General features: G+C 44.9%; 1 protein-coding gene across 1 annotated transcript; it reads right to left on the bottom strand.

Annotated features, from left to right (window-relative positions):
• Nucleotides 1-771: 771 nt before the first annotated feature.
• wdr83 (WD repeat domain containing 83) lies at nucleotides 772-14,429 on the bottom strand. Its single transcript, XM_028822601.2, has 9 exons — nucleotides 14,159-14,429; nucleotides 8,132-8,252; nucleotides 4,622-4,727; nucleotides 4,490-4,538; nucleotides 4,199-4,325; nucleotides 4,017-4,084; nucleotides 3,010-3,118; nucleotides 2,758-2,872; nucleotides 772-1,124 (listed from the first exon to the last, which is right to left on the bottom strand). The coding sequence occupies exons 1-9, from the start codon at nucleotides 14,259-14,261 to the stop codon at nucleotides 978-980; spliced, it is 945 nt and encodes a 314-aa protein (XP_028678434.1). The 5' UTR covers nucleotides 14,262-14,429; the 3' UTR covers nucleotides 772-977.
• Between the last annotated feature and the right edge of the window lie 133 nt (nucleotides 14,430-14,562).

The following is a 14,562-nucleotide window of genomic DNA, read 5'->3' as shown; positions in this document are numbered from 1 at the left end:
TCCATTAAAATGTTTTGGGGATCTGAGCAGACCAACATTCCTGAGACCTTCATCGTTCTTTATTTTCAGATATTGTATGATGGACACCAGTTGTTTTGTATCTCATTATTGTCTGGCTGCTAATTAAGGAAAAAGAAACACTTAAGAGGTCTGAGTCTTCAAGAGCAAGTCGATTAAAATTAAAAGAAGTTAATTAGCAGCAAAAACCGGTCACTCGTTAAGGAAAGGGTTAGAATGAAAACCTGCAGCCATGGTGGTCCTCCAGGACCGGAGTTGGCGACCCCTGGTCTAACAAACCTAGGGAGTCAATCCAAATAGCCCTTGACTTGTCTCAAGGAAATCAAACTGATTTTGTCTTTAATCGTAGGGGCAGATCTGTGCACATGAGAGCGGACAACCCATGACTGCTCATTTGAAAATACAGTAGAAAGCATATAATGCAACAACGAGGAATAAGGAACACGTGGGTATGGTGGACTTCACAAACAGATGAGAGGCATGTCTGTCTGATGTCTCATGTTTTACATAACATGACAGAATGGAAAAAGAGAAAAAGGCAGAGATTGTGGCTGAACTCGCTGTACCTGTGAACCGTTCGTACAGCTCTGGCTCCATCAGGCATCACATTAGTGGCTGTCAGAAAAGGGTGGGCATGAATATTCTGGAAAGTCATCCCTAGATTTGTCACACCCAGTGACTTTCAGTCACGCAAGTTTACATAGTCTGCCGGCGAGATCTGACATACCCCACGGCTACAAGTCATATAATGTGACATCGGCTTTTAACATTTTTAATGGTAAAAATCACAGCAAAAAGTAGGGCACAACTTTAGGTGGAGTTATCCATGAATGAAGACAATCGCATGGTTTTATTAACTAAAAGAAATTGTTTTAATTTTTACAACAGACTTCATACATGTAAAAAAAAAAAAAAAATAGATTACAGCTCTCAAAAATACCCAAAAGCCCTGTGGCTCTCTAGTCCACCATCTCTTCCTCATCAGACTGTTTCCCCCATAACTGGACGTTTCCCTCCATTGCAGTAAGAAGTTTTGACTCCCGGGGGTGAAAGGACAACGATTGAACGACGCCACTTCCAATAGAAAAAGCCAGTGCTAGGGAACCCTGGGAAAGAAGGATAATTAACATTTGTAAATACCCAGAGTGGTCACTTAACTACAGTAAGTCTTTCTGTCCAGGAGTGGGTAGGACCAGCTTTTGACAAAGTCTGAATTCTTTTTCATGGCTTTGAGAAGGTGTGCAAACATATATACTGAAGTTTATAACACACTGGTGAGGCCCCATCTGGAGTCCTGTGTGCAGTTTTGGTCTCCAGGCTACAAAAAGATAAGATACTTTATTAATCCCAAGGGGAAATTCACAAAAAAAGGACTAAGCAGCACAGGAGGAAGTCCTGAGAAGAGCAATGAGGCTGATTCAGGGCTACAGGGGATGAAACTGAATGTCAGTAAATGTAAAGTACGACACGCAGGAAGTCAGAATGTGAGGTCTGAATACACAACGGGAGGTCTGATGAGTTATGAGAACAGATTAGAAGAGCTGAACCTTCTCAGTTTAAGCAATATGAGATGAAGAGGAGACCTGATGTGTGCAGTACAAGTCCAATTAATGCTTTATATCACACTGGTGAGGCCTCATCTGGAGTCCTGTGTACTCTTTAGGTCTACAAAAAGGACAAAACAGTGCTGGAAAAAGTCCAGAGAAGAGCAGCAAGGCTGACCCAGGGCTACAGGGGATGAGCTGTAAAGAAAGATGAAAAGAGCTGAGCCTTGAAAGGAGATGAAGAGGAGACCTGTCTGAAGTGTTTAAAATAATGAAGGGAATCGGTCCAGAGGATCAGGATGGTGACTTTAAAATTAGTTCATCGAGAACACTGGGACACAGTTGGAAACTTGTGAAGGGTGAATTTCACACAAACCTTAGGACGTTTTTCTTCACCAATACTTTAGGAGCTTTGAAGGCTCGAATTAAGTGGATAAGAACAGCGTGCTTTGTTGGGCTTGAATGGCCTGCTCTCGTCAATTTGTTCTTGTGTTCTGATTCCTTGAGGGGTTTCTACATACTGACCCGACAGCCCACGTTTTGGGCCAAACCTCACATTCCACCTATTCTGCCCTTGCTGTGTGTAAGCTTGGCCCCAAAAAAAGAGTCAAGCGCCTAATTAAAATGAACAAAAGTGGTTGTACATATTGGTACCCCTTCACTTAAACAAAAACCTCCTCACAGTTTTCCAAGTTCAGTCCAAGACAGACGTTGGATTTTATAAATAAATATATACAAAGGTGACAGGTGATAAAGATAGTGGCCTACAAATGTTGCTACCCAGATTCTCGGTCACCAATGAACTCGGCCTTCTTATAATTAATTTTAAACATGTGTCTGAGCCTCAGTAAGCTTTACATCCATCCATTATCCAACCCGCTATATCCTAACTACAGGGTCACGGGGGTCTGCTGGAGCCAATCCCAGCCAACACAGGGTGCGAGGCAGGAAACAAACCCTGGGCAGGGTGCCAGCCCACCACAGGGCACACTATAGACAATATAGAAACACCAATGCACCTAACCTGCATGTCTTTGGACTGTGGGAGGAAACCCACGCAGACACGGGGAGAACATGCAAACTCCACGCAAGGAGGACCCGGGAAGCAAACCCAGGTCTCCTTACTGTGAGGCAGCAGCGCTACCACTGCGCCACCCGTAAGCTTTACATACACTGTAAAATCACGATGGCTCACCTCCACAAGGTCCCAGAAGTACACCTTCCCATCTTCTGAGCAGCTTCCCACATGAGTGTCTTTGTCCGAGAAACAGCAGTCCAACTTGTACTTGCTGTTTTTATGGCCGGTGTACCTAAACCCAGGAGGAAATATATGCAAAGTTAAAAAATATAATGGCAGAGGGGCTCCTTGAGCTTAAGCCTTTATGAGGGCAGAGCCAAAAACAGAAAGGTAACAAAACAACGTCAAGCGTAAAGAAGAAGCCCTTACTCTCCAAGGAGCTCCCCTGTATCTTTGTCAATTAGCCGCAGTGTAGAATCCAAACTGGAGGAGAGCATGCACTGGCCATCTTTACTGAAGCTCACACTTGTGACTGGACCTGGTGAGACAAAGAACGAGAGAGCGTGAGAGAAAGAAAGAGAGCGAGAGTAAGAGATAAATGAGAGTTTGAGAGAAAGAGAGGGCACAATGAGGGGCTTTGAGACCTCAACTGCTCAATTCGCCCCTCTCCCCAACCCCATCGGCAGTCACCAAAACAACATTTATTTGCAGAGCACGTTTTCATACAAGTGGTGTTGTTCAAAGTGATTACAAGATGAAGAAAATTTTTTTTTTAAGAAATAGAAACATGAAAATGAGATTAGGCAATACTGAATAGCAATGAATAAAGTAAGGTCTGATAGCCAGGAGGACAGAAAAAACAAAAAAAAAAACCTCCAGGGGCTGAAGAAAACAAAATCTGCTGGGGCTCCAAGGCCACAAGACCACCCGGCCAGCCCCCCTAGGCCTTCTGCCTAACATAAATGATCTCAATCAGTCTTCGTGCTTTTCAGGCTACACATGAAAGAATTTGATGATGATGATGGTCACGTGGACATTTGGCCTTCCATCCATCAATGTAGGGACTGCATGGTGCCCTGATCAGGTGAAGAAGACACAAACACTCGATGACTGCTCTTGTGTGTGTGTGTGTTCAGCCTGTGATAAATTGGCATCTTAACCAGAGATTTTTCCCAGTGCCTGCTGGGATTGGCTTCGCTTTTCCAAGAACTCGCTCTGGATGAGCAGGTTTAGAAAATGGATGGATATCCAATATGCCCTCCCATATTAGCATGTGGCGCTGAGGGTGACCTAAGGGATTGTGGCCTACAGAACTGTCACACTCCCACCCATAACAGCTGCCAAGGTGGTCTCTCACGTGACCCTGGAGACACCCATTTTAGCTTGTGGACAACAAGCTCCTCTGTTTTAAGGTCTCAAGTGCCTGAAACACTTACTGCCAGTGAAGTCGGAGAACAGCTGTCCCACGCGCAGGTCGTATCGACGCACTCGGCCATCCACCGATCTGGAAAAGCAGAGCGGGTTTTCAGAATCAGTGGTTGGACGTACAGGAAAATGGGAGTCGAGGAAAGCTCCCCGATACAATCTGCCCGAATCAAGAGGCGAAAGGCACACAAACCCTGTTAGTATCTCCTGCTCAGACACTTGCAGACTGGAGACGCCATCTTTCGCTTCGTCCATAATCTGTATGGGCTCTGGTCGACGGGACCGCGTGTCCCAGCAGCGAACCGAGGAGTCAATTGAGCCTTGACAGTGCGAGGAGAATAATATTAATATTAAAATCATAAAGGCCAAATCACAAGTGTTTGCTACATTCACTTCATTTTTCTACAGTGTGAGCCCTGGCAGGTCGAGCGACTCACTCGGGGTCACACGGTGAATGAGTGGTGGGCTTACAGTCCATTCTCACCTGAGATGATGACGGAGGCCTCCTCATTAAAGCGGACACAGTTGACCTTCTGTGGACGGTGAGATACAAACACTGGTGTCAGCGGCGTGACTACAGAGCATGGTGTGTCTTGTACATGTGCTTGGCACTCACCCCTGCGTGGCCCCTGAACTTTCGGATCACCTGGCCACTTGCCACGTCCCACAGGATGACGGCCTTGTCAGAGCCACAGGAACACAGCTGGCTGTTGTCAAATGACCTGCGGAGTGGCAGAGAGGAGATGGTTGGCAGCACACATTGGTGAGACAGAACTGGCAGAGCTGAACAGTGGCAAGCGCGCTTATGGGGGGGGGGGGGGTCTGAGGTAAACTGCTGTGCTCGCTGGGACACCAGTGAGGTCTTCTTGTTGGACCGAGGCCAGGTGACAAACCCACATGCTAACTCCTTCCACAGGCACCCAAAATCAAGTGCTGGTGTAGACCATCACTTCCATATCACAGTCATTTTCTGTAGGATTCTGAGTAACTGATCCTGGGTGTGGCGGGGTCGGTGTCACCAATGGAATTTGAGCTCTTTAATCCGAATAAAGGCCTTGTGTGGCATTTTAGTAATCGAGATTTCTGTGAATTATCGGGTTATTAAAGTGCACGTAAAACGTGTCATTGAGGGAGTCTGAAGCTTGATTGACTCCTAAGGGTCACGCGCTCAGAACACACATCATGGTTGCTACGCGTTCCCAGCATTCAGTTGATGCATCCTCAGAAATGAACACGACATGTACCAGAAAAAAGAAATCAGGGGGGGTTATGGTTGGGGGTGGGGGGGGTGCGCAGTGTGTTCAGGTTGGAATGTGACGTCAGGGTCTCTGCTTAACTACCAACATGTGACAGAAAACCGCTATGCATATCCTAGAGGTGTGTTTGATGAACGGTTCAATGTGATGAAGCAAATCATTAAACCTACATGCCGACATACAAATGCATTTGTGGTACTTTTATATTCAGGCGTCGCATTATTCCCCATCGTAATGACGTGATACATTTTAAAGGTCTCACACGCCATCTATCATTTTTTTATCAGAACGTACGGCGGTGTATTTGAGCCACAGCGAAACAAAAATTAGGGATACGGTGAAGAGGGTATGTCTTGTGATTAAAGTGGAAATTTCTACTTTAACCCCGTTGTTTATTTTGTCATTAAGCCGTAAAACGTCATCTTAAAATGGACCCAGTTGTTAATCACTATGTGCTGCTGGCAACAATTGCCACGCAGAACGCATTTATGATATTCCAGCTCTCTGCACATTTAGAGTCCTTAAGATTTCTACTTGATATCACTTTCATGAAAAGTATGTTGAACTTCATTTAAATAATGAATACTGTTAATAATTACACACGGTAGCTCTGCTGCCTCGCAGGGAGTCACGTCCCTGGTGCTTCCCGCCTGCAGTTTGCACGTTTTCCTGGTGGGTTTCCACAGTGGGCTCCACTGGTTTCCTTCCAGGGACATGCAGGTTTGGGGATTTGGTGACGCTAAAATGACGCCAGTGTGTGTGTGTGTGTGTGCTGGCATTCACCTTGCAATGAGCTGATGCCCCATCCAGGGATTGTTTCTGCCTCATGCCCAATGCCTGCTGGAATGGGCACATCCCTAGATTGCTGGGTGTAATCATTAAACACCCATCCTTTTCAGAGATATTGTGGCAAGGTGTCCTGGGAATTTTAATGGACGTTTCAGGTAATTCACAACACAACGAAGCCAAATGATTTCTCACCGTGATGACATCTCACACTGCCACCTGGTGGAATCTTCCAGATTTACATAAAGTATGCGGCTTGCGTACGCTGGAGCAGGGGGTCGCCAAGTCCGGTCCTGGAGGACCACCGTGGCTGCAGGTTTTCATTCTCTCTTTTTTTTTTTTAACGAGTGCCCTGTTTGTGCTGCTAATTAACGTCTTGTGAATTCATTTTAATTGAATTGCTTTTTTAAAATTTGTTCCCCTGAATTTCTTCATCATTCCTCTGAGTTGCTTCATTTCTTTCCTTAAATGGCACACAAACAGAAATGAAATGTGAAGTGAGGGAGCCGACAGAAGACCAGCTAAGTCAGGGCCTCAAACTCCAACGAGCTGCTTAATTAGGCACCAAGTCTTCTTGTTAATTAAACTCGTTCTTTAATTTCGTGGCTTGTTGCTGCTCTCATGGTGCATTAGCAGACATTTCCGAAATTGCTGATTTTCTCTTTCTAAGAGCTCTGGGGTCCTGAGCAGATCAGCGTTCCTGAGACCTTCACCTTTCTTTATTTTCAGATATTGTATGATGGACACCAGTTGTTTGGGCTCATTTTATACCTCATTATTTTTTGGCTGCTAATTAAGGAAAAAGAAACAATTAATGGGTCTGAGTCTTCAAGAACAAGTCAATTAGAATGAATGGAAAAGGAGTTAATTAGCAGCAAAAACAGGTCACTCATTAAGAAAAGGGTCAGAATGAAAACCTGCAGCCACAGTGGTCCTCCAGGACCGGAGTTGGCAACCCCTGGTCTAACAAACCCAGGGAGTCAATCCAAATAGCCCTCGTCGTGCCCCAAGGAAATCAAACTGCTTTTGTCTTTAATCGTAGGGGCAGATCTGTGCACATGAGAGCGGACAACCCGTGACGGCTCATTTGAAAGTAGAATAGAAAGCATATAGATAGATAGATAGATAGATACTTTATTAATCCCAAGGGGAAATTCACAAATATAATGCAACAGCGAGGAATAAGGAATGCGTAGGTATGGTGGACCTCACAAACAGATGAGTGGCTCGTCTGTCTGATGTCTCACATTTTACATATGGACTTGGCGACCCCTGCGCTGGAGCACACGTTGTGTCGCATGAAGTGTATAAATCCGGCTCTAACATCTTAGTGTCATAAATTTTTTTCTTTGGGGGGGGGGGGGCGATGGTCGAGTATCTAAAATTGTGGTCTAATTTAACACGTGAAATAAGTAAGAATTTAACTGTTTCAGGGCGGATTGTCGACTTTTGTCAAAAGGAGGGGTTGACGGGGGTAATCAACTTTAAACGATGTTTTAGTTGGACTCTCTTACCCAGAAGGAATGTTAGATTCTTTTGTTTGGTTTGACCGAGATTCCCTGCACTCACGCGAGTAGAAAGGAGCAAACGACGGCAAAAATGGCATTGACATCTGCTGAGAGATCGAAGCGAATGTGTAAAGCAAAATACTCCGTGGACGATATTTTGACTTATCAGACTCCAAATTTGATACAAGTGATTTGAAACTGAGTGTGAGGTAGCAGCATCAGCTGGTCGTGGTGCTGAGCAGGTTTGTATACCTGACGTGCCTATGGCAACGTTCGCCTGGGAGGACCGCCACTTACAGTGACAAGATGTACAAACCAGATAACAATGGCGTACGACCACCACTGCTGCCCCCATCCCCCGCCACGTGAAGACAGCCTGGGAGCCAACGTGCCCAAAGTACGCAGCAACAGACGTTTATGTTCATTTCTGTGTGAAACTGCTGCTTTGTGTGCTTTTCAGAAAACTGATTTTTGGACAAAAATATTCAGCCCTCAAAGAGATAAGAAAAGACACAAACCCTGCTTCCCCAGACAGACCCCCTCCTCCCCAACCTTTCATTTAAACCCCTCACTTACCCATCCGCATCCAGCACTTCATACCCATGGCCGGTGTAGGACTTCAGTACAATCCCCCGGTAAGGGTTCCAGAGCTTCAGGGACTTGTCACTGCCACAGGTCAGACAGTAGTTGCCATCCACTATCAACATGAAGGACACCGCAGTTATAAAGACCATGGAAAGAGAAGAACAACAAGAGGACAGCTTGTTTAGTTAGCCAACAGCCAGCTCATCCCTACAGGAAGTCCACTTGGCCATCTTATGAACAATAAAAGCTGGACCAGAAGGAATGGGAAGTGTGGACAGGGAAATGGAAAAACTAAGAACAGTCGATAAAACAGGCTGAGGTCTGAATCTGCAGGACCAAAATCAGACCCTAAATCAAAGTTCAAAAAATAAATAAAAAATAAAACAAAGCCAAAGATTTCTAACTGCCTATCAGCCTTTTTCTACTTATCTGACCGCAAGCGGGTCTTTTGAGTTTTATTCATATACCCGGTAAATGGCTGAACTGCCCTGCCATCGTAACGAGTCGGGACTGTTGACACCAAAGGCGCAAGTCTGAAACAATGGAGGAACATTCCAAAATAATAAACAGATAAATACTCAAACAGATGTAACGTGAATTGTGGCAATGAATAAATAATAACAGCGTGATACGTGAGCATAAATAACTGATCATCGGTGCTCAGATTTATCAAGTGTTCCAGAGTCACAACACTCAGGGTGATGCAAATTTGGTCCAACACTGAGGAAGGCAAGTAATAGCATTTGATCCATTGTCCTAATTTAGTAAAGCACTCCGGAGACCTCTTGAGCTGTCCTAACACACAAGAAGCTTCCAGAAGATGGCTTTCAGGCAGAAATCGACACACACACATCCAGGGAAAGGCAGAATGTTCTGGAAACTCTGAACTGTGATGAACTCCTAAAAAGACAGCAATTTGGCAAAGATGGAATAATATTCGTAACAACAAATTTGATATGTCCCCAGGGAGGAAATTTGTCTTTTTACAGAAAGCTCAATAACAAAACAAACAAATCATTGTATATATACAGTATATAAATATATATATTGTAACAGTAGGAGGCGCTATCGCTCCCTTGAACCCTCAGGTACCACGCCAAACACCAGGTAAAAGTCCAATAATTATTATTTATAATAATAATAACGTGCACCAAGCACCCTCCACTCTACTATACTCATAAACACTATACAATACAACCACTAATCAATAACCAACAATCCTTCACTCCCCGACGCACTGCCACCTTTCCTCCCAGCTCAGCTCACTCGTCTGGGGTTTCCCATAGTCTTTTATAGTCCATGACCCGGAAGTGCTCCTGAACCCCTGTCCACGTGACTTCTTAGCACTTCCGGGTCGGATAAAAACTCTCCTTCTTTATCCCGGAAGCACGTCATTTCCTCTGTCGCTGTGACTAAGATGTACTTCCAGGTTATAGGGCACACGCAAGTCCTTGAGCCTCCCTGCAGCGTCCTCTGGTGGGCCCCACGGTATCCAGCAAGGTTGGGAGTAAAAACTCCATTCTCCAGGATTCCCTGCTGGTCTTCGGGGCACTTCCATGCTACAGGGAGGACTCCATCTGGCGGCCAGGGGGTATTGGCCGGGATGAACGGCCGGCCATTTCCCACAATATATAAAACCCAACGTCTGTCTGCATGTCTGTCCGCTTTTCACAAGAGAACTACTTAATGGATTTAGATTGGATTTTTTTTCTATAATCTGCTTGAACATTCTGGTTGATTTTGTGACTCCCCTCATTGCGCTAAGAATCATAATTCGCTTGCGGTACTGATTTATTTGCGCAAATCCGAAAGACACACAGTGGACTGAGGGGAGAGGGGCAGGACAGGACCCTCCTTATTCACACACCAGCCTTGGGGCGTATCTTACATCCGCTTAGTTAGCGAATGAGAGAATTACTTAACGGATTTAGATTGGGCTTTTTTCTAGAATTTGCTTGAACATTCCGGTTGATTTTGTGACTTCTCTCATCACGCTAAGTATCATGGTTCACATGCGGTACCGATTTATTTGTGCGATTCGGAGACAGAGGCTGTGGGCTGAGGGAAGGGGGAGGTGGGCGGGGGAATCGCTCTCCCTCTCGCCACGTGTTGGAGCGAACCTCACCTCCGCTTAGCTAGCGATACCCGTTTATTCAGCAGACATTATCATCTAGAAATTGTAAAGAAGTAACATTTGATGTTTTTGAGAGAGAGAGAGTGATCAGAGCTACGTTTGTTTTAGAGGGTACCTGCTCAATTGGCAGAGATATCATGGCCAGACTTGAACACTATCAGATACAGTGGCAACGTCTATTGATTTTTAAAGTTTGTCCTGTTTCACTACTACATGGGCACAGCTAGTTTATATATATATATATATATATATATATATATATATATATACACACAGTGATCCCTCGCTATATCGCGCTTCGCCTTTCGCGGCTTCACTCCATCGCGGATTTTATATGTAAGCATATTTAAATATATATCGCGGATTTTTCACTGCTTCGCGGGTTTCTGCGGACAATGGGTCTTTTAATTTCTGGTACATGCTTCCTCAGTTGGTTTGCCCAGTTGATTTCATACAAGGGACGCTATTGGCAGATGGCTGAGAAGCTGCCCAACTTACTTTCTCTCTCTCTCTTGCGCTGACGTAGGGGGGTGTGAGCAGGGGGGCTGTTCGCACACCTAGACGATAGGGACGTGTGCAGCTGCTTCCTGAAGGACATGCTGCACGGTGCTTTGCATACTTAAAAGCTCAAAGGGCACGTATTGATTTTTGTTTGAAAAACAAACTCTCTCTCTCTCTCCCTGCTCCTGACGGAGGGGGTGTGAGCTGCCGCCTTCAACAGCTTTGTGCCGCGGTGCTTCACATACTTAAAAGCAAACAGCCCTATTGATTTGTTTGCTTTACTCTCTGTTTCCTTTGAAGAGGAAAATATGTTTGCATTCTTTTAATTGTGAGACGGAACTGTCATCTCTGTCTTGTCATGGAGCACAGTTTAAACTTTTGAAAAAGAGACAAATGTTTGTTTGCAGTGTTTGAATAACGTTCCTGTCTCTCTACAACCTCCTGTTTCAGCGCAAATCTGTGACCCAAGCATGACAATATAAAAATAACCATATAAACATATGGTTTCTACTTTGCGGATTTTCTTATTTCGCGGGTGGCTCTGGAACGCAACCCCCGCGATGGAGGAGGGATTACTGTATATATATATATATATATACAGTGGTGTGAAAAACTATTTGCCCCCTTCCTGATTTCTTATTCTTTTGCATGTTTGTCACACAAAATGTTTCTGATCATCAAACACATTTAACCATTAGTCAAATATAACACAAGTAAACACAAAATGCAGTTTTTAAATGATGGTTTTTATTATTTAGGGAGAAAAAAAATCCAAACCTACATGGCCCTGTGTGAAAAAGTAATTGCCCCCTTGTTAAAAAATAACCTAACTATGGTGTATCACACCGGAGTTCAATTTCCGTAGCCACCCCCAGGCCTGATTACTCCACACCTGTTTCAATCAAGAAATCACTTAAATAGGAGCTGCCTGACACAGAGAAGTAGACCAAAAGCACCTCAAAAGCTAGACATCATGCCAAGATCCAAAGAAATTCAGGAACAAATGAGAACAGAAGTAATTGAGATCTATCAGTCTGGTAAAGGTTATAAAGCCATTTCTAAAGCTTTGGGACTCCAGCGAACCACAGTGAGAGCCATTATCCACAAATGGCAAAAACATGGAACAGTGGTGAACCTTCCCAGGAGTGGCCGGCCGACCAAAATTACCCCAAGAGCGCAGAGATGACTCATCCGAGAGGTCACAAAAGACCCCAGGACAACGTCTAAAGAACTGCAGGCCTCACTTGCCTCAATTAAGGTCAGTGTTCACGACTCCACCATAAGAAAGAGACTGGGCAAAAACGGCCTGCATGGCAGATTTCCAAGACGCAAACCACTGTTAAGCAAAAAGAACATTAGGGCTCGTCTCAATTTTGCTAAGAAACATCTCAATGATTGCCAAGACTTTTGGGAAAATACCTTGTGGACTGATGAGTCAAAAGTTGAACTTTTTGGAAGGCAAATGTCCCGTTACATCTGGCGTAAAAGGAACACAGCATTTCAGAAAAAGAACATCATACCAACAGTAAAATATGGTGGTGGTAGTGTGATGGTCTGGGGTTGTTTTGCTGCTTCAGGACCTGGAAGGCTTGCTGTGATAGATGGAACCATGAATTCTACTGTCTACCAAAAAATCCTGAAGGAGAATGTCCGGCCATCTGTTCGTCAACTCAAGCTGAAGCGATCTTGGGTGCTGCAACAGGACAATGACCCAAAACACACCAGCAAATCCACCTCTGAATGGCTGAAGAAAAACAAAATGAAGACTTTGGAGTGGCCTAGTCAAAGTCCTGACCTGAATCCAATTGAGATGCTATGGCATGACCTTAAAAAGGCAGTTCATGCTAGAAAACCCTCAAATAAAGCTGAATTACAGCAATTTTGCAAAGATGAGTGGGCCAAAATTCTTCCAGAGCGCTGTAAAAGACTCATTGCAAGTTATCGCAAACGCTTGATTGCAGTTATTGCTGCTAAGGGTGGCCCAACCAGTTATTAGGTTCAGGGGGCAATTACTTTTTCACACAGGGCCATGTAGGTTTGGATTTTTTTTCTCCCTAAATAATAAAAACCATCATTTACAAACTGCATTTTGTGTTTACTTGTGTTATATTTGACTAATGGTTAAATGTGTTTGATGATCAGAAACATTTTGTGTGACAAACATGCAAAAGAATAAGAAATCAGGAAGGGGGCAAATAGTTTTTCACACCACTGTATATACACACACCTGAATGACTAAAGAGAAAGAAACCTTGTGACTTGGCAGTTACAGTCCCAGTGAGGCATCATGCGGGCGTACTTTCTGCCAGTGGCATGACGAGGCCTCAGTAGAGTTTCTTGACACACTACTGCTGAATAAATCATTAGCTAAGAGTCCTCAGGATTAGTGCATCAAAGAGAGGATGTGCAGCATGGTTCATAATGGTACTCAGCTTGGTCTTCATTCTCTCCTCCACTAAGACCACCAGCGGGTCCAGGGAGCGCCCCATAACTAAGCCTGCCCTTTTAATTAGTTTGTTGATTTGGTGGGCCGCTGTTGAAGTGATGTGACCAGCCCAGCACAGCGGCCATCACAGAGTTATAGAAGAAGATGTGAAGGCTGTCACTTACCTACATTAAAGGGATGGAGTCACTTAAAAATAAAGAGCCTGCCGTGCCCTTTCTTCTCTAGTTCCTCCGTGTTCCAAGACTATTCCAACCTGTCGCTGATGTGGACCCCAAGTATTTGTAGGAGAGGACCCCCTGTACATCCACTTCCTGAACAGTGAGTGGACGAAGAGGCTCTTTAGTGTGGTGAGAGTCAATAAGCAGTTCCTTGGTTTTGCTGATGTTAAGATGCACCAAGAAACCAAGTTTTCCACTGGACTCATCCCTCTTATTGATGAGCCCTGTTAGTGCAGAATCACATGATATGACCTGCCGTTATAGTCTGAGGTGTCCAGAATGAAGAGGAAAGGGGACAGCGCTGTTCGTTTGTGGTGTTTCGGTGTTGTTCACATCCACCCACATCAGAGACATACGATGAGGCAAATGGGGGTGGGCGTTATCCGTGTGTATGAGTTAACTCCCATACAAGCATATTGCACGAAGGTCCCGGTTGAGGACTGTGAAAATTTGGCCACCTTATCCATCCATCCATCGTCCAACCTGCTGAATCCGAACACAGGGGTCTGCTGGAGCCAATCCCAGCCAACACAGGGCGCAAGGCAGAGAACCAATCCCGGGCAGGGCGCCAACCCTCCGCTGGACACACACACCAAGCATACACTAGGCCTATGTAGTTTCATGGACCGTTGCGTCCAAATAGGCCAATTACAATACAATACCATTTTCTGAGCCCGCTTAATCTGCTAGCGAAATAAAATAAAAGTTTGCTGACCTACCGTTGAAACGGACGGCTCGCACAGCTCCCTGCTTGCAGTCGACAGTTCGCAACAACTTGCTTGGCATCTCCGCCTTTTCTGGCTTCGGTTGTGGGAATGCCATTCTATTAAAATAAATAAATCAACTTTATGATCCCATTTAGCATATCGTGAAGCTGGCGCGGAGCTTCCTCCTACATGATTTTGTTAACAGTTTCGTGCACTGTGCTGTTTATAAGCAGGCGAGCACACATCCCTTCTTTCCACTCGATTCCACAGACCGCTGTGCCGCACGGACCTCGACAACTCTGAACACTCGTGCTCCTACTTCCGGCACAGGGAGGAACCAATGAGCTACTCCGCTTGTTTACAATCGTAGCCAATCAGCCGTCCGGAGAGACACGACGAGAAAACTGCAAACGGTG

The sequence above is a fragment of the Erpetoichthys calabaricus genome, chromosome 17 (assembly GCF_900747795.2).
Source record: "Erpetoichthys calabaricus chromosome 17, fErpCal1.3, whole genome shotgun sequence".
Lineage (NCBI taxonomy): Eukaryota > Metazoa > Chordata > Cladistia > Polypteriformes > Polypteridae > Erpetoichthys > Erpetoichthys calabaricus.
Note: the sequence above shows the minus strand (reverse complement) of the source record. Positions and strands in the feature narration are given on the sequence as shown.

What these genes read in the sequence shown, in the direction of transcription:
- wdr83 (XM_028822601.2), bottom strand. Translation starts at nt 14,261, where the DNA reads ATGGCATTCCCACAACCGAAGCCAGAAAAGGCGGAGATGCCAAGCAAG. An exon ending in GTTCTCCGACTTCACTGGCA is followed by an intron (nt 3,119 to 4,016) that starts GTAAGTGTTTCA and finishes TTGTCTCACCAG; the next exon opens with GTCCAGTCACAAGTGTGAGC. An exon ending in ACAGGGGAGCTCCTTGGAGA is followed by an intron (nt 2,873 to 3,009) that starts GTAAGGGCTTCT and finishes TCCTGGGTTTAG; the next exon opens with GTACACCGGCCATAAAAACA.